The sequence below is a fragment of the Bos indicus genome, chromosome 8 (genome assembly GCF_029378745.1).
Source record: "Bos indicus isolate NIAB-ARS_2022 breed Sahiwal x Tharparkar chromosome 8, NIAB-ARS_B.indTharparkar_mat_pri_1.0, whole genome shotgun sequence".
Lineage (NCBI taxonomy): Eukaryota > Metazoa > Chordata > Mammalia > Artiodactyla > Bovidae > Bos > Bos indicus.
This window is the reverse complement of record NC_091767.1, coordinates 1,307,600-1,332,418: the sequence shown is the minus strand read 5'-3', so window position 1 is coordinate 1,332,418 and position 24,819 is coordinate 1,307,600. Positions and strand designations below refer to the sequence as shown.

Sequence of the window (24,819 nt, the reverse complement as noted above, 5' to 3'; positions counted from 1 at the left end):
TTTGGAAGGATTCCTAGCCCAAATTTCAGCTCATAATACATTCTTTCATTTTGTCTGCTGTGCTCTTCAGCCTATCCAATGAGATTCTCTTAACTTTAGAAACTTGTATTTTCATGTCCATGAAGCTACTTAGTTTTCCTTGAAGACTCCTTGATCATGTGCTCATTTCTCTTGTAGTACTCTAGGTATTGTAGGGTCTTGTTCTTGGTGCTCTCTTGGCAGTGTTGGTGTCTTCAGTGTTCTAAGTCTGTGTCCTGTTTCATGGTACTGGTGTTCCTTGCACGGTTGGTGTTCTTGCTGGTGTAGTCACGTATGGAGCTCTCTGTTTCACTCTTCATTGCCTCTGTTCGGGTGGGCCCCTGGCAAGATGGTACATGCTGCTCTGCTCAGTCCTCTGCCCAGTTTTCCGTCAGAGTAGACACCAGGTGGGACACATTGCTGTTCTGCCAAGCAAATCCCTGGCAGCTTATTTTCTGGGCTTTGGAGAGCCCCTTCCTTCCTGGTATCACCAGTCACCTGGAGCACTGGCCTGGCCTTTCCCTCCAACTCTCTTGTCATTAGTGTCTTCAGGGAGCTGCTGGGGCCAGGCGAGCTCTTCTGGAAGCATGTGGCTACTGGCCCCTTCACACCCCCTCGCTGAGGCCTCGCCCCACGTGCTGTGCTTGTGTCACTTGTCATCATAAACCCATTTGTGTACTTGCCTCACCTCTGGGTTCCTTCCATTCTTGGGACTGCCCAGAGTTTTGCTTGTTTTTGAGTGCTGATATGCATTCACTTAACACAGCAACTTCTCTAGTCTAGAATTTTGCAGGAAGAGAGGCCATGGTGTTGTTCTTCCATCTTACAGTCAGAAATTGTTATTTTCACTTTGTTGTGTTATTTTTAAAAAAACGTGCTTTAGGGACCTCCCTGGCAGTCCAGTGGTTAAGATTTAATGCTATCACTGCAGGGGACGCAGGCTCAATCCCTGGTCCGGGAGCTAAGACCCCACATGCTACATGGCCAATTAATAAATAAATGCACCCAACTAAGTCTTTTAAAAAATTTTGCTTTAGAGATAAGTGATTTTTATATGACTTTTCAAGATTCATTTTTTTAAGCTATTTAGGATTTCTTCGTTCCCTAGGTGACAATATATATACATACATAAAACTTTAGAAAAGTGAAGAATTTTTACTTTTTGGTGTATTTGGGTGTGTATTGTTTTATTCACTAATTAAATAACAAAGGCAGTGTGTTAAACATTTTGGGGACAGTAGGTTAATTAACTGATTGAAGACTACTTAATTAAAGCTTAACCAGACATAGTTTGTCTCTGGAGTAGTTTAGAGTCTCGAGTTAGACAAGAATATGTACACTGGAGACCGAGCCAGAGAACCAGAAGCAAGGGCTGAGTGGGGAGAAAAGGTCTCGCAGATTTTAAGTTCTAAATTGAAACATTTTTATGATGAGATGGAGGGCCTGTTTAAAATTGATCTCTCCTTTTCCATGCTTTGTGACAAATTACCGTAAACCAAGGAGCCTAAGAGCAACAGAGATTTATGACCCACTGTTTCTCCAGGCCAGGACTCTGGCACATTGTGATTGTCCTCTGCCCCTCGTCTCCTGAAGCCCAGGTAGCGGTGTCAGCAGCTGTGCCTTCGTGGTGTCAGCAGGCCGTCCCTCCCTCTGCTGTGGGAATCAGGCTTTCGCTATTGGAGAGATTGACTGAGACCATGCTCAGTTGTTTGCCACATAATCTCAGCAGCAAAGAACTCCATGTGAATCAACTCCCTGCCTCCTGCTTCTTCAACCAGCCAGGGAAACTCGGCACTTAATGGTCAACCCACTGTTTTAATGCCACTCATCAGAGGAGCCTGGTAGGCTGCAGTCCATGGGGTCACGAAGAGTCGGACACGACTGAGCGACTTCACTTTCACTTTTCTTTTCTTTTTTTTTTTAATTTTATTTTATTTTTAAACTTTACATAATTGTATGTTTTGCCAAATATCAAAATGAATCCGCCACAGGTATACATGTGTTCCCCATCCTGAACCCTCCTCCCTCCTCCCTTCCCATACCATCCCTCTGGGTCGTCCCAGTGCACTAGCCCCAAGCATCCAGTATCGTGCATCAAACCTGGACTGGCAACTCGTTTCTTACATGATATTTTACATGTTTCAATGTCATTCTCCCAAATCTTCCCACCCTCTCCCTCTCCCACAGAGTCCATAAGACTGTTCTATACATCAGTGTCTCTTTCGCTGTCTCGTACACTGGGTTATTGTTACCATCTTTCTAAATTCCATATATATGCGTTAGTATACTGTATTTATGTTTTTCCTTCTGGCTTATTTCACTCTGTATAATAGGCTCCAGTTTCATCCACCTCATTAGAACTGATTCAAATGTATTCTTTTTAATGGCTGAGTAATACTCCATTGTGTATATGTACCACAGCTTTCTCATCCATTCATCTGCTGATGGGCATCTAGGTTGCTTCCATGTCCTGGCTATTATAAACAGTGCTGCGATGAACATTGGGGTACATGTGTCTCTTTCAACTCTGGTTTCCTCAGAGTGTATGCCCAGCAGTGGGATTGCTGGATCATAAGGCAGTTCTATTTCCAGTTTTTTAAGGAATGTCCACACTGTTCTCCATAGTGGCTGTACTAGTTTGCATTCCCACCAACAGTGTAAGAGGGTTCCCTTTTCTCCACACCCTTTCCAGCATTTATTATTTGTAGACTTTTGGATAGCAGCCATTCTGACTGGTGTGAAATGGTACCTCATAGTGGTTTTGATTTGCATTTCTCTGATAATGAGTGATGTTGAGCATCTTTTCATGTGTTTGTTAGCCATCTGTATGTCTTCTTTGGAGAAATGTCTATTTAGTTCTTTGGCCCATTTTTTGATTGGGTCATTTATTTTTCTGGAATTGAGCTGTAGGAGTTGCTTGTATATTTTTGAGATTAGTTGTTTCATGCATTGAAGAAGGAAATGGCAACCCACTCCAGTGTTCTTGCCTGGAGAATCCCAGTAACAGGGAAGCCTGGTGGGCTGCCGTCTGTGGGGTCGCACGACTGAAGCGACTTAGCAGCAGCAGCAGCAGCATCCCATTTAATGTGACTCAGTCCTGGGGGTACACCCCATTGTATTCCCAGCCCTGGGGATCATCTGTGCAGGGCTTGCAATTCTGGGGAGTAGGTGAATGTCAGGAAATCTTGGGAGCCTTCTCCAAGTCCTGCCCTCCATGGTCCCTTTGCCTTTGACTTTAGAGAGTGTGTCAGGGACAGTAGATGAGGTGAAGTGGAGGAGCTGACTTTAGCAACATACTTGAGGGAGAGCACTACCCAGGAGTCCAGACAGAGCTCTGTAAAAAATTGGTTGATTAACATGAAGTTTAAATACAGTGATATTCACCAGTGTTAGGTGTGTGTCTGGATGAGTGCTAACAAGAGTATGTAGTCATATAATCCCTGCCACAGTCACGGGATAGCGCTGTTCCATCATTTCTTAAAAGCTTCCTCCTCTTACCATCAGAAAAAAAAAAATTGAATGTGATATGATGGATGACAACTAAACTTACCATAGTGATCCTTTCTCAGTGTATGCATATATTAAATTATTTTGTGCACCTTAAACTAATGATGTTATATGGCAATTGTATCTCAATAAAACCAGGCTTCCCTGGTGGCTCAGATGGTAAAGAATCCACTTACAATGTGGGAGACCTGAGTTCATTCCCTGGGTGAAAGTTCCCCCGGAAAAGGAAATGTCATCCCGCTCCAGTATTTTGGCCTGGAGAATCCCATGGACAGAGTAACCTGGCAGACTACAGTCCATGGGATCGCAAAGAGTTGGACACGACTTAGCAACTACACACATATCTCAACTAAACAGGAGGAGGAAGTTTCCTCCTGCCTCTTTGCAGTCAGTCTGCTGCCAGCCATAGGCTGTGCTCTTGTTTCTTCTAGAATTTCATATAGAAATATCTTACAGTATATATGGTTTTGGGGTGGTGTGTATCCTTAGTTCTTTTTTATTCCTAAGTCTTATTCCATCATGTGAGTATACCTTAAATTGTTTATTCAATCCTCAGTTGATGGACGTTTGTGTGGTTTCTAAAAGAGATGATTTGAAAACTCTTGGGAGTCACTGAACTGACTAGCCCATGCTCCTGGGAGCCCTTCTTTCTGAGTTGGCATATCCCTCTCTATTATGTGTAACTCAGTTAGTAATATTTTTCAACTCAGGTTTCTGAACACTGCTGGAGAAAGTGACAGCTGTGATGGCTAGTGTTAGATGGATTTATGGCTTCTAGTTTCAGAAGTGTGGTCCTTTTCAGCACTCCGTTAAATCTCCATGGTCAGCAGCCTATCCCCTTGTCCATTTGCTCAATGATTTCGTCCTTCTTCCTTCTCTGTGAAGATAATCATTACAGAGAAAGTTGGCTTATGAACCCCACATTTCATCAGATTTTTCTGCCTCCATATTTAAAAGTGAAATGAAAGTTGCTCAGTCGTATCCAACTCTTTGCGACCCCATGGACTATACAACCCATGGAATTATCTAGGCCAGAATACTGGAGTGGGTAGCTTTTCCCTTCTCCAGGGTATCTTCCCAACCCAGGGATCGATCCCAGGTCTCCCACATTGCAGGTGGATTCTTTACCAATTGAGCCACAAGGGAAGTCCAGGAATACTGCAGTGGGTAGCCTATTGCTTCTCTAGCAGATCTTCCCAACCCAGGAATCAAACCAGGGCATTGCAGGTGGATTCTTTACCAACTGAGCTGTCAGAGCTATCCCTCCATACTTATAAATTTATCTATAATTATACCCAGTATTTGCTTGTTTTCTCCAGTCTCAGGAGGATATAATTTCTTCTGTTCAGAAGTAATCTTCCCATTCCATTCTTCCCATTCCATCCTATTTGATGATTATAAGGCTACTAACTGTTGACATTGGTCAATTTACTGGGTGTGTACTGTGCCAAAGAATGCTCAAACTACCACACAATTGCACTCATCTTACATGCTAGTAAAGTAATGCTGAAAATTTTCCAAGCCATGTTTCAGCAGTACGTGAACTGTGAACTTCCAGATATTCAAGCTGGTTTTAGAAAAGACAGAGGAACCAGAGATCAAATTGCCAACATCCGCTGGATTACTGAAAAAGCAAGACAGCGCCAGAGAAACATCTACTTCTGCTTTGTTGACTATGCCAAAGCCTTTGATTTTGTGGATCATCACAAACTGTGGAAAATTCTGAAAGAGATGGGAATACCAGACCACCTGACCTGCCTCTTAAGAAGTCATGCAGGTCAGGAAGCAACAATTAGAACTGGACATGGAACAACAGACTGGTTCCAAACCGGGAAAGGAGTACGTCAAGGCTGTATATTGTCACCCTACTTATTTAACTTACATGCAGAGTACATCATGAGAAATGCTGGACTGGATGAAGCATAAGCTGGAATCAAGATTGCCGGGAGAAATATCAATAACCTCAGATAATGCAGATGACACTACCCTTATGGCAGAAAGTGAAGAACTAGAGAGCCTTTTGATGAAAGTGAAAGAGGAGAATGAAAAAGTTGGCTTAAAACTCAACATTCAGAAAACTAAGATCATGGCATCTGGTCCTATCACTTCATGGCAAATAGATGAGGAAACAGTGGAAATGGTTAGAGACTTTATTTTTTGGGGGCTCCAAAATCACTGCAGATGGTGACTGCAGCCATGAAATTAAAAGACCTTTGCTTCTTGGAAGAAAAGTTATAACCAAGCTAGACAGCATATTAAAAAGCAGAGACATTACTTTGCCAATGCATCTAGTCAAAGCTATGGTTTTTCCAGTGGTCATGTATGGATGTGAGAGTTGGACTATACAGAAAGCTGAGCGGCAAAGAATTGATGCTTTTGAACTGTGGTGTTGGAGAAGACTCTTCAGAGTCCCTTGGACTGCAAGGAGATCCAACCGGTCCATCCTAAAGGAAATCAGTCCTGAATATTCATTGGACGGACTGATGCTGAAGCTGAAAACTCCAATACTTTGGCCACCTGGTGTAAAGAACTGACTCATTTGAAAAGACCCTGATGCTGGGAAAGACTGAAGGCGGGAGGAGAAGGGGACAATAGAGGATGAGATGGTTGGATGACATCACCATCTCAATGGACATGAGTTTGCGTAAACTCCGGGAGTTGGTGATGGACAGGGAGGCCTGGCGTGCTGCAGTCCATGGGGTCGCAAAGAGTCGGACACAACTGAGTGACTGAGCTGAACTGAACTGAACTACTACATGTCAGGCATAGTTTTGAGTTCTCTACCTGTATTAACTCACTTCTCACAGCAGCACTCTGAGGTGGCTTCTGTAGTGTTCCAGTCTTATATCTCACTGAGGCAGAAGTAGAGAAGCTAACATGACAGTTTGGGTTTTACAGAGACTGAATGGTAGATTGCGTGTTTAAATGCCATGTTCTGACTGTAGAACCCATGCTTTCATGGCTTTATTTTCTGTGCCATACTGTCTGTTTACTTGAGGGTCCTCCTTACTCCATCACTTGTTTCCTCTCTCTCCTGATCATTTCCTTCTTCCCTGGTGCCCTCGCATAGCCTATAAATACATTCGTGTTTCTCACATTTCTGCTCCTAGGAGGACCTCTTCACAGCTGGCCCCTCAAAGGAATGAAGCACTACTCTTCATTGTTGCTCACCCAGTGTTCAGAATCCTGTTGATATAGAAGTTATCACTGTCCATCTTCTCAGATATAATACAGTGTTTTCAGTCTTTATCTTACTTGACCTTTCTGTGACATTTGGTCTCATGAGTTACTGCTTCTAAATTTCTTCACTACCTTCTATGGTACCAAATTCTCCTTGTTTTTCTTTCTCTGTTTTTTTTTATTTCTTAATATCTTTTCCTACAGGATTCTTTTCTGCTCACTTTTTAAAGACTGATATTTTCTGGGGTGTTCTGTCCTTGGTTATTTTCTCACTATAAATAATACCCTGCAGTGATCTCATTCTACAAGGGACCAGTGACCTCACAGTCTGTCTCAGTTACTCAGACTACTCTTTAACTTCTATGCTGTCTAGCTGCCTTCTGGACATCATTTCCTGGGTGTTTCATTGGCACCTTAATTTTTAAATTTCCTTTTATTATTTAATGTATAATACAATAACTTTCTTATACCACTTTCTTATGACTTTTTTATAATACAGTAACTTTCCTTTTATTATTTAAATTATAATACAATAATGGGTTTGCCTTGTGACTTAGCTGGTAAAGAATCTGTCTGCAATGTGGGAGACCTGGGTTTGATCCCTGGGTTGGGAAGATCCCCTGGAGAAGGGAACGGCTACCCACTCCAGTATTCTGGCCTGGAGAATTCCATGGACTGTATAGTCCATGGGGTCGCAAACAGTCGGATACAACTGAGCAACTTTAACTTTCACAATAACTTCAACTTTATTTTTCTTCTCCAGTTCTATTAATTTTAGCACAAGTATAAATTCACATACCCACCACCATAGTCAGGATATAGAAGAGTTCCATAATTCCAAAACTCTTTTGGTGTCTCTCAGCATAGTCATGCTGTCCCTACACCATCAACAGCCTGGCAGCTATTGTCTGTTCTCCATGACTACAGTGTTGTCTTTTCAAGAATATCTTATGTGGTATATATGTGTGGTATCAGTTCAGCTCAGTTCAGTCACTCAGTTGTGTCTGACTTTGCAACCCCACGGACTGCAGCCAGGCTTCCCTGTCCATCACCAACTGCCGCAGCTTGCTCAAACCCATGGCCATCAAATCAGTGATGCCATCCAACCATCTCATCCTCTGTCGTCCCCTTCTCCTCCTGCCTTCAATCTTTCCCAGTAGCAGGGTCTTTTCCATTGAGTTAGTTCTTCGCATCAGGTGGCCAAAGTATTGGAGTTTTCAGCTTCAGCATCAGTCCTTCCAATGAATATTCAGGACTGATCTCCTTCAGAATGGACTGGTTGGATCTCCTTGCAGTCCAAGGGACTCTCAAGAGTCTTCTCCAACACCACAGTTCAAAAGCATCAATTCTTTGCTGCTCAGCTTTCTTTATAGTCCAAATCTCACATCCATACGTGACCACTGGAAAAACCATAGCTTTGACTAGATGGACTTTTGTTGGCAAAGTAATGTCTCTGCTTTTTAACATGCTGTCTAGGTTGGTCATAACTTCTCTGCCAGGGAGCAAGCATCTTTTAATTTCGTAGCTGCAGTCACCATCTGCAGTGTTTTTGGAGCCCAGGAAAATAGTCTGTCACTGTTTCCCTTGTTTGGAAAGTATGAAAAGGCAAAAAGATATGTATGGTATATATAATGATATATGAACCTTATTGGTTTACTTCTTTCACTCACCTTAATCATTTTCATCCAAGCTATTGCATTTATCAGTAACTTTTTCTTTTATTTTTGAGTGATTTCCATTGTATGGATGTGCTATGGTTTGTTTATTCATTCACTCATTGAGGGACATTTGGGTTGTTTCTAGTTTTTGATGATTATAAGTACTGCTGGTTGTATCATTGATTTACAAGTTTTTGGACAAGTGTTAAGTTTTTATTGGGTAAATACCCAGGAGTAGGTTTACTGAATCATATGGTACATGTATATTTAACTTGGGTTTTCAAAAAAGTCAAACCATTTGCTGGAGTTCTTGTACCATTTTACCTTCCTACCAGGAGTAAACAAGAGTTCCAGTTGCTTTGCATCCTCATCAGCATTGGGCATTGTCACTATTTTTTTATTTTGGCCATCTAATTATGTATAGGGGTATCTCATTGTGATTTAATGTGCATTTCTCAAAATGTTAATAATGTTGAATTCCTTTTAATGTTCTTATTTGTGATCCTTATATCCTCTTTAGAGACCTGTCTGAATAATTTGTTGATGTTGATTGATTGTTATTTGTTTAGCTTTGCGTGTTCTTTATATTCTGGATAAGTCTTTTATTTGGTAAGTAACTTGCCAGTATTTTCTAAGTGGTAGTTTGCCTTATCATTCTCTTAACAGTATTTTTCACAGAACAAAAAGTATTAACTTTGATAAAGTGTTTTCAGATTTCTGGTTTATGGATCATGCTTTTGCTATTGTGTCTAAAAACTTTCCGCCTATCCAACAGTCGTAAAGATTTGCTCCTACTTTAAAAAAAATTTTTTATAGTTCTACTTTTAACCTTTAGCTCTATGATCTATGAAGGATGGATGTTTCCATCTAAAAAAAAAGAAAATGTTTTTATTATGGTAAAATACCTAAAACATACAATTTTCTATCTTAATCATTTAAAAATACACAATTTGGTAGCATGAGGTACATTCACAGTGTTATCTTCTTTCTGCTTGATTTCTGTTTATTTTGCTCTTTTCTAGTTTTTTAAGGTTATAGCTTAAATAGCTGAGGATGAGACTTTTATTCTTTTCTAATATTGGTAGCACTGCATTAATTTCACCCACAAATTGTGCTGTGTTCTGTTTTCATTTTCATTCAGGTCAGAATTCATTCTGATTTCCCTTGAAATTTCTCTTTGGCCTGTGAATTACTTAGAAATGAGTTGTTTAATTTCCATGTGTTTGGATGTTTTCCTACTTTTGCCTGTAACTGTTTCCCCATTGTATTTTATGATCAGAGGACATACTTTCTCGAACTTCAGTCATTTTACATTTGTTAGGATTCGTACTTTGACCTAGGATATGATCTATATTCATGAATGTTCCACATGCACTTGAAAAAAATATGTACTCTACTGTCGTTGGGTGGAGTACTGTGTATTTCAGTTAGACACAGTGAGTTAATGGTGCTTTTCAGTCCTTCTTGATCTGTGCTGACAGTATGCCAATATGTTTGATATTAAGGTAGGAGAGTTGAAGTCTTCAAATATAATTGTAGATGTATCTGTTTTTCCTTTCAGTTCTGTGAGGTTTTCCTTTCTATTTTTTTATTTTTAAAAAGCATGAGCACATTTAAAATTACTGGGTTTTTTTGGTTCATTGACTTTTTTTTTAATCAAAATATAATCTTTTTGTTCCTTGTATTAGGCTTTTGTTTTTGTTTTTCTGTGTAACAAATTAGTATAATATAGTGGCTTTTAACAAAGCAAAATTGAACACAGTGCTCATCTGCTTAGAGTTACTCAGTGGTTGTCTAGTGTTTATAGGGTAAATTACACTTGGGTAGCTTCCCACGAGGCTTCTATCCTTTGTCTTTTTTATTGCTCTTGATTCTCCTGTTCCCTTCTTCATCCCTTACACTTCAGCATTACCAGACTTTGCAGTTCCCTGGTGGCACTGTTTCTAGTTTTTGCCTGAGATTCCATCTTGCTTATCTTCATGGAGAGAGCTCATGGTTCCTTTCTGTTGCCTTGTTGATTTGTGGGCTATGGCTGAGGATGTGGTAGAGATTCCAGGGCAAGAGTAAACATGCTTCTACCGCCACTGTGTTGGTTTCCTGCTTAGGAGGGGATGGTGGTTAACTGTAGCAACAGTTACTGTTAATTTGTGCAGCATCTTAGTTTACATAAAGTTTTCTGATTCTGTGACCTTTGTGTATCTTCATAGAGTAGACACTCCATTATTGCTGTGAGAAAACTATTGATCCTGTGCTGTAAGTATGTACTGCATATTTATGTTGCATGGGCTGAAACAGGGAAACATGGTCTCTCCCCAAGTTCATCAGCTCTGATGAATGAGCTGGGGAGTCTTGAGGAGAGGCATGTGGCAGACATCTCAGGGAGACCTTTGCAAGCTGCTCTGAAAACAGTCAGGAACCTGGGACCTGACTCTCACACAAGGCACAGTCAGTCAGCCCTGCATCTCATGCAAGAAACCCTCCTTAGCCCAGCAGTCTTGATGCCGGAAAGACCTGCTTAATGTAAATCCCCACATTTTGTAGTAAAGAGAGAAAAAAAAAGCTTGTTTGGGATTTTACCTTGAAAAATGCACTTTAAAAAATTATTTTGTCTTATATTTATCAGAATTTTGTATATATTTGCAAGGCTGTATTCTGAAAGTAACTTGAGAAGGATTATAATTTTTCAGATAGAATTTTATAATGAGTAATATATGTTTTTTATAAAATCCAAGTTACAACTATAAGGCATAGTGTTATACATGATTAAAAGAGAAAAAGTTGCTGATTTAACTTGATACAGTGCTTTTTATCACTTAAACTTTTTGTTTTATACTTGTTGAAATAATTCTCTGATTTTTTTTTATTATATTATACTTGAGCATTCATAAAAAGGAAAATGAATAAAATAAATTGGTAAAGGTGTTCATTCCTAAATCTACTTTACATTCATAATTTGTTTTTCCAGTCATTCCTTTTAAAATAAGGGTCATTGCTATTCATGTTTTCCCAGATATTAAACTCGGTACCACCACGTGCACTGAGATTTCAGCATTTCTTAAGAGGACCCAAATTTTGTTTCTGGTGTTTTCTTTCAAGAGTCAGCAAGCTTTGGTGCTGGTGCTTTCTTGTTGTCATCAGAGGAAATCAGTGGAAGGTCTTCAGTAACTACTAGGCTCCTGTTTTCCTCTTGAACAAGCCACTTAAGTGAATTTTTTACTTGAAACTGAGGAACTAAGGTTGCCCAGTTATGACACTAAGAAAGAAGAAAACTAATAAAGTTCATATGTTTACACCTATGTTATAACTGCTACCTGACCTACAGTTTATAAGATTATAACAGATCATGAAGATGCCATTGATTATAAGATGCACACCATTTCAGAGATGTTAAAATGTGAAAAATTTTCATGTTAGGATTGATGAAAGATGGTGTACCCTTCACTTCAAAATTTCTGTATGGTTTACTTTTATAACTGTGTTATGAAAGAAGGCAGTTTTTTTTAAAAAGAAATGGTTGAGATTTTAGCAGTTCTCCAAAGATCATTTCTGAATTTTTTAATTCCAGTACTATTTTGAAGGAACAACATCATAATTCCTTGCCGTTTTTAAAAATTCACATAACTTATTCAACCACTGAGTATTTGTAAATGGTTTTTCATGTAATTTGAATTATTTTCCAGCATCACTATCATTATTTTCATGAAATCCTTTCATCTTTGGCAAGTTTTATAATTTCCTTTGTCAGTTTGTATTAGACATGCATTATATTGTCAGATATGAATGGGAAAGACTAGAGATCTCTTCAAGAAAATTAGTGATACCAAGGGAACATTTCATGAAAAGATGGCCACAATAAAGGACAGAAATGGTATGAACCTAACATAAGCAGAAGATATTAAGAAGAAGTGGCAAGAATACACAGAAGAGGTTTATGAAAAATATCTTCACGACCCAGATAATCACGATGGTGTGATCACTCACCTAGAGCCAGACATCCTGGAATGCAAAGTTAAATGGGCCTTAAGAAGCATCACTACGAACCAAGCTAGTGGAGGTGATGGAATTCCAGTTGAGCTGTTTCAAATCCTAAAAGATGATGCTGTGAAAGTGCTGCACTCAGTATGCCAGCAAAGATGGAAAACTCAGCAGTGGCCACAGCACTGGAAAAGGTCAGTGTTCATTCCAATCCCAAAGAAAGGCAATGCCAAAGAATGCTCAAACTACCGCACAATTGCACTCATCTCACATGTTAGTAAAGTAATGTTTAAAATTGTCCGAGCCAGGCTTCAGCAATACGTGAACCATGAACTTCCAGATGTTCAAGCTGGTTTTAGAAAAGGCAGAGGAACCAGAGATCAAATTGCCAACATCCGCTGGATCATCAAAAAAGCAAGAGAATTCCAGAAAAACATCTGTTTCTGCTTTATTGACTATGCCAAAGCCTTTGACTGTGTGGATTACAATAAACTGTGGAAAATTCTGAAAGAGATGGGAATACCAGACCACTTGACCTGCCTCTTGAGAAACCTGTATACAGGTCAGGAAGCAACAGTTAGAACTGGACATGGAACAACAGACTGGTTCCAAATAGGAAAAGGAGTTCGTCAAGGCTGTATATTGTCACTCTGCTTATTTAACTTTTATGCAGAGTACATCATGAGAAACCCTGGGCTAGAGGAAGCACAAGCTGGAATCAAGATTGCCGGGAGAAATATCAATAACCTCAGATATGCAGATGACACCACCCTTATGGCAGAAAATGAAGAACTAAAGAGCCTCTTGATGAAGGTGAAAGAGGAGAGTGAAAAAGTTGGTTTAAAGCTCAACATTCAGAAAACTAAGATCATGGCATCCAGTCCCATCACTTCATGGCAGATAGATGGGGAAACAGTGGGAACAGTGGCTGACTTTATTTTTCTGGGCTCCAAAATCACTGCAGATGGCGATTACAGCCATGGAATTAAAAGACGCTTACTCCTTGGAAGGAAAGTTATGACCAACCTAGACAGCATATTCAAAAGCCGAGACATTACTTTGCCAACAAAGGTCCATCTAGTCAAGGCTATGGTTTTTCCAGTGGTCATTTATGGATGTGAGAGTTGGACTATAAAGAAAGCTGAATTCCAAAGAGTTGATGCTTTTGAACTGTGGTGTTGGAGAAGACTCTTGAGAGTCCCTTGGACTGCTAGGAGATCCAACCAGTCCATCCTAAAGGAGATCAGTCCTAGGTGTTCTTTGGAAGGAACTGAGGCTGAAACTCCAATACTTTGGCTACCTGATGCAAAGAGCTGACTCATTTGAAAAGACCCTGATGCTGTGAAGGATTGAGGGCAGGAGGAGAAGGGGACGACAGAAGACAAGATGGTTGGATGGCATCATCGACTCGATGGACATGGGTTTGGGTAGACTCCGGGAGTTGGTGATGGACGGGGAAGCCTGGTGTGCTGTGGTTCATGGAGTCCCAAAGAGTCGGACACGACTGAGCGACAAGTGAACTGAACTGTTGGATCATCGAAAAAGCAAGAGAGTTCTAGAAAAACATCTACTTCTGCTTATTGACTATGCCAAAGCCTTTGGCCGTGTGGATTACAATAAACTGGAAAATTCTGAAAGAGACGGGAATACCAGACCACCTGACCTGCCTCTTGAGAAATCTCTTTGCAGGTCAGGAAGCAACAGTTAGAACTAGACATGGAACAACAGACTGGTTCCAAATCAGGAAAGAAGTACGTCAAGGCTTGTATGTTGTCACCCTGCTTATTTAACTTATATGCAGAGTACATCATGAGAAATGCTGGGCTGGATGAAGCACAAGCTGGAATCAAGATTGCCAGGAGAAATATCAATAACCTCAGATAATGCAGATGACACCACCTTTATGGCAGAAAGTGAAGAAGAACTAGAGAGCCTCTTGATGAAAGTGAAAGAGGAGAGTGAAAAAGTTGGCTCAACATTCAGAAAACTAAGATCATGGCATCCATTCCCATCACTTCATGGCAGATAGACGGGCAAAAAAATGGAAACAGTGACAGACTTTATTTTCCTGAGCTCCAAAATCACTACTGATGGTGACTGAGTGACTGAACCGACTGACTGACTGGCTGATATTGTCAGATGTTTACAACGTTGAACAATCAAGAGAGACTGATCAACAGAGACCTCGATGTGATGAATGAGGAGAAACATATTATTTGGGGACTACATTCATAGTGGTCATTACTGCTTATTTTGGGGCTCTGACAGCATTCAGCATTCTAACTTCTGAGACTTTTACGTAACAGCTATACCTACAGAAAAGTACAGTGATGGTTATTTACTCTTTAAGAAAAATATATTAATACCACTGATTTAAGGAAGCACATAAATATCTTTCCATTAAGAAATATTAATGTTTATGACTTGTTTGTACAGTTTGAAAATCTATACACCTTTACACTATGGTTTATTCTTATAGCCAGTTGTAAAATGCCTATTTTGCTGAGAAAAAGAAGCAGTTGTAAAGAGGTTGTGACAGATACACATCTGAAACCTAAAATGTGTTTTCTCATACTAAAATCTCTTTATAAATAATCAAACCTAAACAGTTAAGTTTTAAGTCTTAAAGATTAACCCTCTGAAGTTGTAAAACTGCTGTAGTTAAATTATTTGATCAGTACCTTTTGTTAACTGCTTTATATTAGAATAATCCTAATGAATTACAACATTGTTCCTGTGGCAAAATGAAATCAAAATTTCTGTCCTGTGAACAAGCATTTGGAACATAAATAATTTTTAGGTTGAATTGTGATTTAAAGGAACCAGGTATTTCAGAGTAATTCCATGTGTTTGTATGCAAATTCACATTTTTCCCTTTTCACATAATATTAATAGAAAAAATGCAGGTTAAGGAAACTCTTAACAAGTAGGACCTCAAGCCAAGTGGTTTGTCTTTCTCTGAACAGTATTCATAAAAATTAAAGTTACTTAGAATCTAATCCTGACAGGAATTTTCTGGAGTGGGGGTTTTGATTCCCAGGTCACAGGTTTTGAAACTGACTCAGAGTCATGTGTAGTTTTGCCCAAGATCACTTGATATATCTGGAGGCAGCGGGCAAACGCAGTATGTCTGACTTTCAAGATCATTCTTCCAAGTAATTTGCTTTGCTGTTTGTTCCTAAATCCCATGTTAGTGTTTGCTTTACTTTAGGTAAAACTTGTGAACTTGATGATTTTGTAGTGCAGGGATAGCAAATATTTCCTGTAAAAGGGCAGATGGTAAGTGTTCTAGGCTTTGCAGCCCATTTGCTGTCCTAAGTAACGGCTCAGCTCTGCGTGGCAGAGAAAACTTGAGCGAATAGGCGGAGCTGTGCTGGTGAAACCTTCAGTCAGCTGACTGGATGTGACCTGAGGATTGTAGTTTGCTCATTCTTGTTGTAGAGTATCCTAGCAGCAAATTAGTTCTTCATCACTAACTTGTTTATTTTGAGAAGATATTTTTTTCAGCTCTTAAAAAATTCCTTCATTGTCCTGCTCAAATACAATTTTTGGTACATAGAAAAGAATATATTTAATATATATAAATTATCAAGCAAAATAATAGACCCAGGAGGTAGAACACTAAGTTTGGTCTGTGTACTGTTCCATAATCTAGGGATTGGCAGGTATTTTTCTGTAAATATCTTAGTCTTTTCAAACCATAATATCTCTGTCATAACTAGCTCTGCATTGTCACATGGTAGTAACCATAGACACTGTGTGAATGAATGAGCATGGCTGAGGTCCAGTATAATTTTACTTAGGAACTGAAATTTGGATTTCATATCATTTTCATATGGTCATGAAATACTTTTGTTTTTTTGACCATTTAAAAATGTGCAAAACCATTCTTAGAGTATAAAACATAAAAACATAGGTGGCGAGCTGGATTTGACCTGTAAGCCATAGTTTGACAACCTGTGTTCCAGAATTTGCCTCTGGGGTTGCTGTAAAGACTAAAACATAGTCGTATGGTAATTCTGGAACCTGGGTACACAGTTGAACCTTGAACAATGTGGGGATGAGGGCATTGACTCTCCTTGCAGTTGAAAACCTGCAGGTAACTTAAACCTATGCTCTGTATACGTGATTCCTCCAAATCAGGTCTGCAGTTCAGCATCCATGCATGAACTCAACAACCGCAGGTTGTGTGTTTACTATTGAAAAACATCTTTGTATCAGTGGACCCACCCACAGTTCACATCCACAGTGGTTAAGGGTCACCTGTGCTAGTCTATTTTTTTAATATATTTTTTTAAATTTATGTACATATTTAACATTTATATATTCAATGGATAAATACAAATTTAAAGGCATAACTTAAATATATTCATGGTTCTAGAGATTTTTAAATTTTATATACTCATATATCAAAGTACATATATATAGTCATGTATGATATAAAACCGGAGAAGGAAATGGCAGCCCACTCCAGTGTTCTTGCCTGGAGAATACCAGGGACAGGGAAGCCTGGTGGGCTGCCATCTATGGGGTCGCACAGAGTTGGACAGATGAAGCGACTTAGCAGTAGCAGTACTAGTCTTACCGTGGAGTATATTGTAGTACCCTCACTACTAAAAAAATAACTTCTCCACTCTTCCAGGACCTACTTTTTCCTGCTCTTCCCTCTAAATACAGTAACACTCTGGAAATCACCTCTCCTGTATTTCATGAACTGAGTGTTGGACATGCCTGCAGTCCAGATCCACCATGAAAGTGAAAGTGAAGTCACTCAGTCGTGTCCAACTCTTTGCGACCCCATTTACTATAGCCTACCAGGCTCCTCCGTCCATGGAATTTTCCACACAAGAATACTGGAGTGGGTTGCCATTTCCTTCTCCAAGAGATCTTCCTGACCCAGGGATTGAACCTGGGTCTCCCTCATTGTAGGCAGACGCTTTACCATCTGAGCCACCAGGGAATTCCCAGATCTACCATAGACATAGATAAAAAAACAAAACTAAACAAGAAAAGAAGGCTGAGTGCCAAAGAATTGATGCTTTCAAACTGTGGTGTTGGAGAAGACTCTTGAGAGTCGCTTGGACTGCAGGAAGATCCAACCAGTCCATCCTAAAGGAAATCAACCCTGAATATTCATTGGAAAGGCTGATGCTGAAGCTCCAGTCCTTTGGCCACCTGATGCAAAGAGCTGACTCATTGGAGAAGACCCTGATGCTGGGAAGTATTGAAGGCAGAAGGAGAAGGAGACGCCAGAGAACAAGATGGTTGAATGGCACCACCAACTCAATGGCCATGAGTTTGCGCAAACTCCAGGAGACGGTGAAGGACAGGAAAGCCTGGTGTGCTTAGTCCATGGGGTCACAAAGAGTTGGACACGATGAATGACTGAACAACAACAAAAGACAAGAAAATCCTCTCACTCACCAACATACTGGGAAAGAGGAATCCCACTGTCTGCCCTGGGGGTCCTGGTGGGTGGGTTAAACTGTGGGCAGCAATGAAGCCCCAGGCTGTCCCAGCCCCATTCCACAACTAGAGCATGAGCAGGTGACTTGGAGGACAGTTTGACCCACCTGTGGCAGCAAAGCCCTGGACTATCCCAGTCCACTTAACAGCTAGTACATGAGCAGGTGATCCATCTATCCATAGCAGTTTACACAAAGTGTCCCCATGCTCTGCCTAATGACAAGGAGACCAAGCTCAGTGGCAACCCCCCCGCCCCCGCCTCCCATCAGGATATCTTCAGTAACAGCAGGTGACCTGGAAAGCAGCTTCATCTTCACAGAAGGGCCTGAGCAGGAGCTGCATCAGCACCAGAATAGTGAAGCAGACCAGAGTAACGTTACAAGAGTTCAGAATACCAGACTTGTATTGAAGTAAAGCCCACAAAAGTAGGCCAGAACCTGAATTTTAGTCAATTGAATCCAACCACAACCAAGTAGGATTTAGTCTGGAAACCCAAGTCTGTTTTGTTCCACCCTGTCAACAGGCTAAAGAAAAATCATGTGAGCGTAACAATTGATGCAGAAAATCTTTTGACAGAGATCAACATACATAATATAAACTGTCAGTAACTGAAAATCAGTGGGATTGTCCTCAACCTCATAATGCACATCTATAAACAAACTCACACCTAACTTAATACTTACAGGTAGAGGACTGAATGCTCTCCCACTACAGTCTGGAAAAAAACAAGGAAGTTAACTCTCACCACTTTTAATTATCATACTGCTGGCAGTTTTGGAGAAGGCAATGGCACCCAACTCCAGTACTCTTGCCTGGAAAATCCCATGGACGGAGGAGCCTGGAAGGCTGCAGTCCATGGGGTCGCTGAGGGTCGGACACGACTGAGCGACTTCACTTTCCCTTTTCACTTTCATGCATTGGAGAAGGAAATGGCAACCCACTCCAGTGTTCTTGCCTGGAGAATCCCAAGGACGGGTGAGCCTGGTAGGCTGCCGTCTATGGAGTCACACAGAGTCGGACACGACTGAAGTGAGTTAGCAGCAGCAGCAGCAGCTGGCAGTTTTGGTTAGTGCAGTAAGGAACAAAAAAGAGAGTAAAGGCATACAGATTTGAAAAGAAGGAATGAAACTATTACTGTTTCCAGTTGACATGATTATCCGCATAGAATATCTCAAGGGCTGTATACCAAAGCACTCCTAGAACTAAAAAATGAACTCATAGTTACATGATATAAGATCATTTCACAAAAGTCGACTGATTTCTGTACGTTGACAATGAAGAAATGGAAACTGATATTTAAAAAACAGCAATATACCATTTACAGTTGCCCCAAACAAAGTGGGGAGAAAAAGTATAATAATAAACATGTAAGATTTGTGCCATGAAAATGATAATATCTTGACAAAATTGTTAAATATTTAGAGACACTTGCCGTGGTCGTTAATTGGAAGTCTCAGTGTGTAATAAAAAATGGCAAGTCTTCTTAAATTTGCAATTCTTATTAAAATCTCAGAAACATTTTAAAATAGATTTGGACAAGCGTGTTTTGAAATTTATAAATTAGGTTGAAAAAGTAATTGCAGGTATGGACTGTGAATTTTAAATCATTATGACTAGGCTCAAACACATCTTTATTAATCAAAGTAGGAACAATTACAGTCAACATATTTTTGCAAATAAGAAATAAGTTTGTTTATTCCTGTAGTGTAAAAATCTGTGCTTCGGGATTGAACGAACTCTTGGAAAGCATTTTCTGCCTCTTGCTGATTATGGAAGCATTTTCCCTGCAAAAAGTTGTTGAGACACTTGAAAAAGTTTTAGTTGGTTAGCAAGGAGTTAGGTGAATATGGTGGATGAGGTAAAGCTTTGTAGCCCAATTCATTCAACTTTTGAAGCATTGATTGTGTGATGTGCAGTTGTGCATTGTTGTGGGGAAGAATTGGGCTCATTATGTTGACCAGTGTCGGCTGCAGGCATTGCAGTTTTTGGTGCATCTTATCAATTTGCTGAGCATACTTCTCAGATGTAATGGTTTCACTGGGATTCAGAAAGCCATAGTGGATCAGACGGGAACCAGACCACCAGTGACCATGACCTTTTTATGGTGCGAGTTTGGCTTTGAGAAGTGCTTTGGAGCTTCTTCTTGATCCAACCACTGAGCTGCTCATCACTGGTTGTCATGTAAAACCCACTTTTTGTCACTCATCACAATCCAGTCAAGAAATGTCTCATCATTGTTAGACAAAAGTATGAACTTTGACTTCAGCCTCACACTGTATAAAACAGAACAGTTCATGCACTCTAATGTAAAAGAGAAAATTGTAAAACTTACAGGAAAAGAAGAAAATTTAAGACCTAAGACTAGACAAAGAGTTCTTAGACTTGACACTAAAAGCACAATACATAAAAGAAAAACTTGATAAATTTGACTTCATCAGAATTTAAAACTTTTGCTCTTCAAAAGACCTTGTTAAGAGGAAGAAAATACAGGTTATATATTGAAGGAAAATATTTGTAACCCCATGTTTAACAAAAGATTTGTATCTAGAACATATAAAAACTCAACATTTAACTGTACAAAGTTATATAAAACTTTGTATATGTTTGGCACAGTGGTAAAGAATCTGCCTACCTATGGGCAAAAGACACTCTAAACCTTTCCTTGAAGAGAATATGCAGATGGAAGATAAACACATGCAAAGATGTTCAGCATTATTAGCCATTTGGGAAATGCAAATTAATTAAACCACAATAATGCATCACTGCCTACCCAATTGTGATAAAACCAAATGCTGATGAAGATGTGGAAAAAGGGAGTCATCAAACATTGCTGGTAGGGGTTAACTGATACAGCCTCTTTGCAGAACTGTTTGGCAGTCCATTTTAAAACTGCAGATGGATCTGCAATACCAAGAGTAGGCAATTCTACTTGTCCCAGAGAAAACTTATTTTCACAAAGAAACATTTTGTTGTTGAGTCACTAAGTCATGTCTGATTCTCTGGGACCCTTTGGACTATAGCCCACCAGGCTTTTCTGTCCATGGCATTTGCCAGGCAAGAATACTTGAGTGGGTTGCCATTTCCTTCTCCGGGGGATCTTCCCAACCCAGGAATTGAACCTACTTCTCCTGCATTGGTAGGCAGATTCTTTACCACTGTGCCACCAGGAAAGCCCAAGAAACTTTTAACATGAGTGTTACTAGCAACTTTACTCTTAATAGTCAAAAACGGGAAATCCAAGGGTCCTTCAGCAGGTGAATGATTAAATAAAGCGTAGCATTTCCATACCTTAGTCTACTACTCAACACTCAGATAGAACAAACCATTGAGTCTTGTGTCCATTGCCTTGAATGGACTGCAGGGGAGTAAAATCAAGTGAAAACCGTCAACTGGAGGAGGATACATTCTGTGTGTATATATATAGAAGTTGTTGAAATATAATTGTAAAGATGGAGAATAGATCAGCAGTTGACAGGCTGGGATAGAGTAGAAAATGTGGCTGTGAAGTGATACAGTAATTGTACAATTAAGTATCTTGATTTGATGGTGGTCTAACAAAGCTGTGTGTGTAATAAGATGATCTGTTGTAGATATAAAAATGTGCATGTGTAAGCAGTGAAATCCTGTGGTTCATGCAGGCCCAGCTTCCCAGTTTGGATAGTGCACCGCAGTAATACAAGATGATACAGTTCGGAGAGACTGGATGAAGGGTACATGGGACGTCCCTGTACACTCCTTTTCTTCTTTCTGTTGTTAGCTATAATATTTCAAACTAAAATATTTCCTACATAGGCACATAAGGAAATCTGGAGGAAAATACTGTTAAACTTTCTCAGATGGTAGAATTATGAATGTCTTGTCTTTATTTTATATGTTTCCTATGGTGAACTTATATGATTTTTATGAGAGAAAAAGATACTGACATAAATAGATACAATCAAAACTAATTTCCAGTAGAAATAGTAATTGCGTAATTTGCTCAAAAGGGTACATTTGCACTGTGAACTTGGAGGCCATTGGTAGCCTTGGAAATTTTTCAGAGCCATAGTGGGATCAGAACCCAAAGTGCAGCAGATTAAAACATAAATGGGAAGCAGAAAAATATAGGTGACAAATACAAAAAGTATACTTTTAGCAAGCTGATAGAGGCAAGATGGGCAGAGGGAAGAGGGCTTTGATTAGTACGCTGGGAGGCTCTTGGAGCACCACTGCTGCTACAGGAAGAGAGCGGGGTCCTTACAAGTCATTTTGGCAAGGAGCTTATTGCACCCTTGGGATAAACCATAAGATCACGAGTCCCTATGTGGTTGGGCGGGTCACTTGCAGTCTAGATATGCGGCGTGCCTGCAAGCAGGGAACTGCAGCTAGCACGTTCCCTGTCGTGTGTGTGCTTAGTATGTAAGTGCTACATGTAAGCAAACATGTAGACATGATGGGCCTTTGTAGAGAGAGATTTTGATTTGGAGTTTAGCTGACCTCCAAAGCAGTTTTTAAAACTCTGTTCACTTAAGTGGCTAGTAAAAGTGTAGCTGGTCTCTGTTAATATTGACTAAGTTTGGGATTTAATTGCTTTTTTCTGTTCCATGAATGCATTGGTTAAATTGATCAAGGAAAATGCCAGGGTCTGTTTTTTGTTTATCAGCTAATCACCTAGATGTGATCAGTACTTGCCAGCAAAAATAGTGGCCCCAGGCTGTTCCTAGGTAAGATGCTGCTGTAGCTATAGTCATTCTTTAAACTTAGTACATTACGTGACGCACAGGGCATCCTGCACAACCTGGCAGCTCTCTATGGAGGCAGGCCCAGCTCTTCACGAGGAGGGAAGCCGAGAAACAAAGAGGAAGAGGTACGCCTCCCGCATGCTCGCTGCCTGGCACCGTCACTTTGAGTTGATTGCCTTCCTTTCCTGCATGGTTTACGTTCTTCACGGTGATTGGAGGATTTGTAGGTCTGTAGGGACCTGTTAATAATATATCTTGGCTGACATACTGTGTTATGATTTTGCTCCATAACTGCTTTTCCGTATTCTGATTTCAATTTCTTTCAATAAAATTAAAAATTTTTGTCACTGTAATGTATTTCTTTTCATAAATAAATTGATCTAAATTAAACACTTGAAAGCTAATATTACATTTCCATTAACCAGATCTCAAAATTTTATTTCTTATATTCCCATTAACACTTTTCTTTAAATTAAAAACATTTTAGCAATAAAAATATTGGTAGTTTTTTTTTAAATTGAAATGTTGCCTTTTTTTTTTTCTCTTTGTAGGTTTATTTGGCAAGACTAAGACAAATAAGATTGCAGAATTTCAATGAACGCCAACAGATTAGAGCCAAGCTTCGTGGTGAAAAGGCAGGTTGAAAATCTATTTTTCAAAAAGTACTTGAATGACATTTTAATATATTGAGATTAAAAATGCTGTGCCACTAACACAAGATAAAATCTCATGAAGACAGTGAAAGTCAAAGACCAAAAAAACTATATAGGAATACAGAAAATCATATTTATATGACTTAAAATTGATAAGACCTGTTGTTCCAGGGGAATTCTGAGAGGAAAGTGTGAGTAGTAGCCATGGACATATAAAAGGGGACATTTTATATCACTCGCTTTTTATCTGTTTTTCCCAGTGTCCATAGGAGTTGATGGTTCTGGAGAGTTCAAGTTGTAGCTCTGAATAAGTTACCATTTTTCATTTTTAGATGTTTATTTATTCATATAAACTCTGCAGTGAATTTGCGGTTCTATCCTAAGTGCTGCTGTGTTCACTACTTATTTTGTAGAAGGAAACTGACAGCTCTGAAGATCAAGAAGGAAGTGAGGAGGCCGATGTGAGGCGTAAAAAAGTGGAAGCCCTGAAGGTATGTACTGGAAGGTGATAGGGGTTTTCTTAGAGAAAACGGAACCCAATAGAAAATTGTGTTCTTAAGTCTTTCATCGTTAAATCACCTTATTCTTTTGCCTTAACTTTTCTTTGTCCTCGCTTTGTTTCTGAAAAGTAGCATTTCTCTCTCTCTTTATATCTTATTTATGGAGAACAATTTGATGAAAGCATGGCATAAATACATGGAACTATCACACAAGTAATCTTAAAAAGAGAAAATGGTAACCGTGAAAATGAAAAACATAGTGTCCATTTCTGTGAAGACAAGTTTGTGCATAATTGTCATCTTTTAAAACTTTCCCACGTTTATTTCCTTTTGAATGTACATTCATTTATTTTCACTCCAGAGATACTTATTGAGCAGCTGCTGTGTTTTGACACCTGATTTAGGTGCCGGGTTTGCAGCCTGTTTGTATTCTGGAGGGGCACCCCCCCCACCAACACACACACACATACTCTCAGCCACACTGTCTCACATAGACATGCATTCACATATACTGTTGTTGTTTAGTCACCCAGTCGTGTCTGACTCTTTGTCACCGCATGGACTGTAGCCCCCCCAGGCTCCTCTGTCCATGGGATTCTCTAGGCAAGAATACTGGAATGGGTTGCCATTTCCTTCTCCAGGGGAATCTTCCTGGCCCAGGGATCAAACCCAACTCTCCTGCATATACGATGATTTCTTTACAACTGAGTCACCTAGGAAGCCTGTACACATATACACTTACACACAACTCTAACCAAAAAAGATTAATGTGTGTTTGTATGTAAGCATATATGGAAATACTTTTTAGACCAGGAAAGAAAGGCAAACCCTGTGCCTTTCTTTCTGGCGTTAATTTTGTGGATTGTCCTCCTTTCCAGGCCCAGGCAAGTGCCCGTGCAGCCGTCCTGAAGGAGCAGCTTGAGCGCAAGCGGAAGGAGGCATATGAGAGAGAGAAGAAAGTGTGGGAGGAGCATGTAAGCCAAGGCCCCTGTGAGGACCCTGCCTTTGCCACCCTCCCAGCTCTCAAGGGAGCTGTGCCAGCCACAACCCTGTGATTCTGTGTTTTTATTCTCATTCATTTTCCTGCGTCTCTGTCTCTTTCATCTTTTAAGGATGATGATCTATGTGGAAGTTATTTTGG

The 24,819-nt window shown here is 39.9% G+C and overlaps 1 protein-coding gene across 5 annotated transcripts in view; it reads left to right on the top strand.

Annotated features, from left to right (window-relative positions):
• Positions 1-24,819, top strand: part of NEK1 (NIMA related kinase 1) — a 133,846-nt gene that overhangs the window by 62,313 nt on the left and 46,714 nt on the right. For 4 of the 5 annotated variants that reach the window (XM_070794355.1, XM_070794353.1, XM_070794352.1 and 1 more), the window contains 4 exons: positions 22,567-22,650; positions 23,077-23,160; positions 23,592-23,669; positions 24,557-24,652. In XM_070794355.1, the coding sequence (XP_070650456.1) occupies positions 22,567-22,650; positions 23,077-23,160; positions 23,592-23,669; positions 24,557-24,652 (342 nt within the window). The remainder of the gene's footprint in view (positions 1-22,566; positions 22,651-23,076; positions 23,161-23,591; positions 23,670-24,556; positions 24,653-24,819) is intronic. The other variant, XM_070794354.1, reaches the window with a different exon arrangement.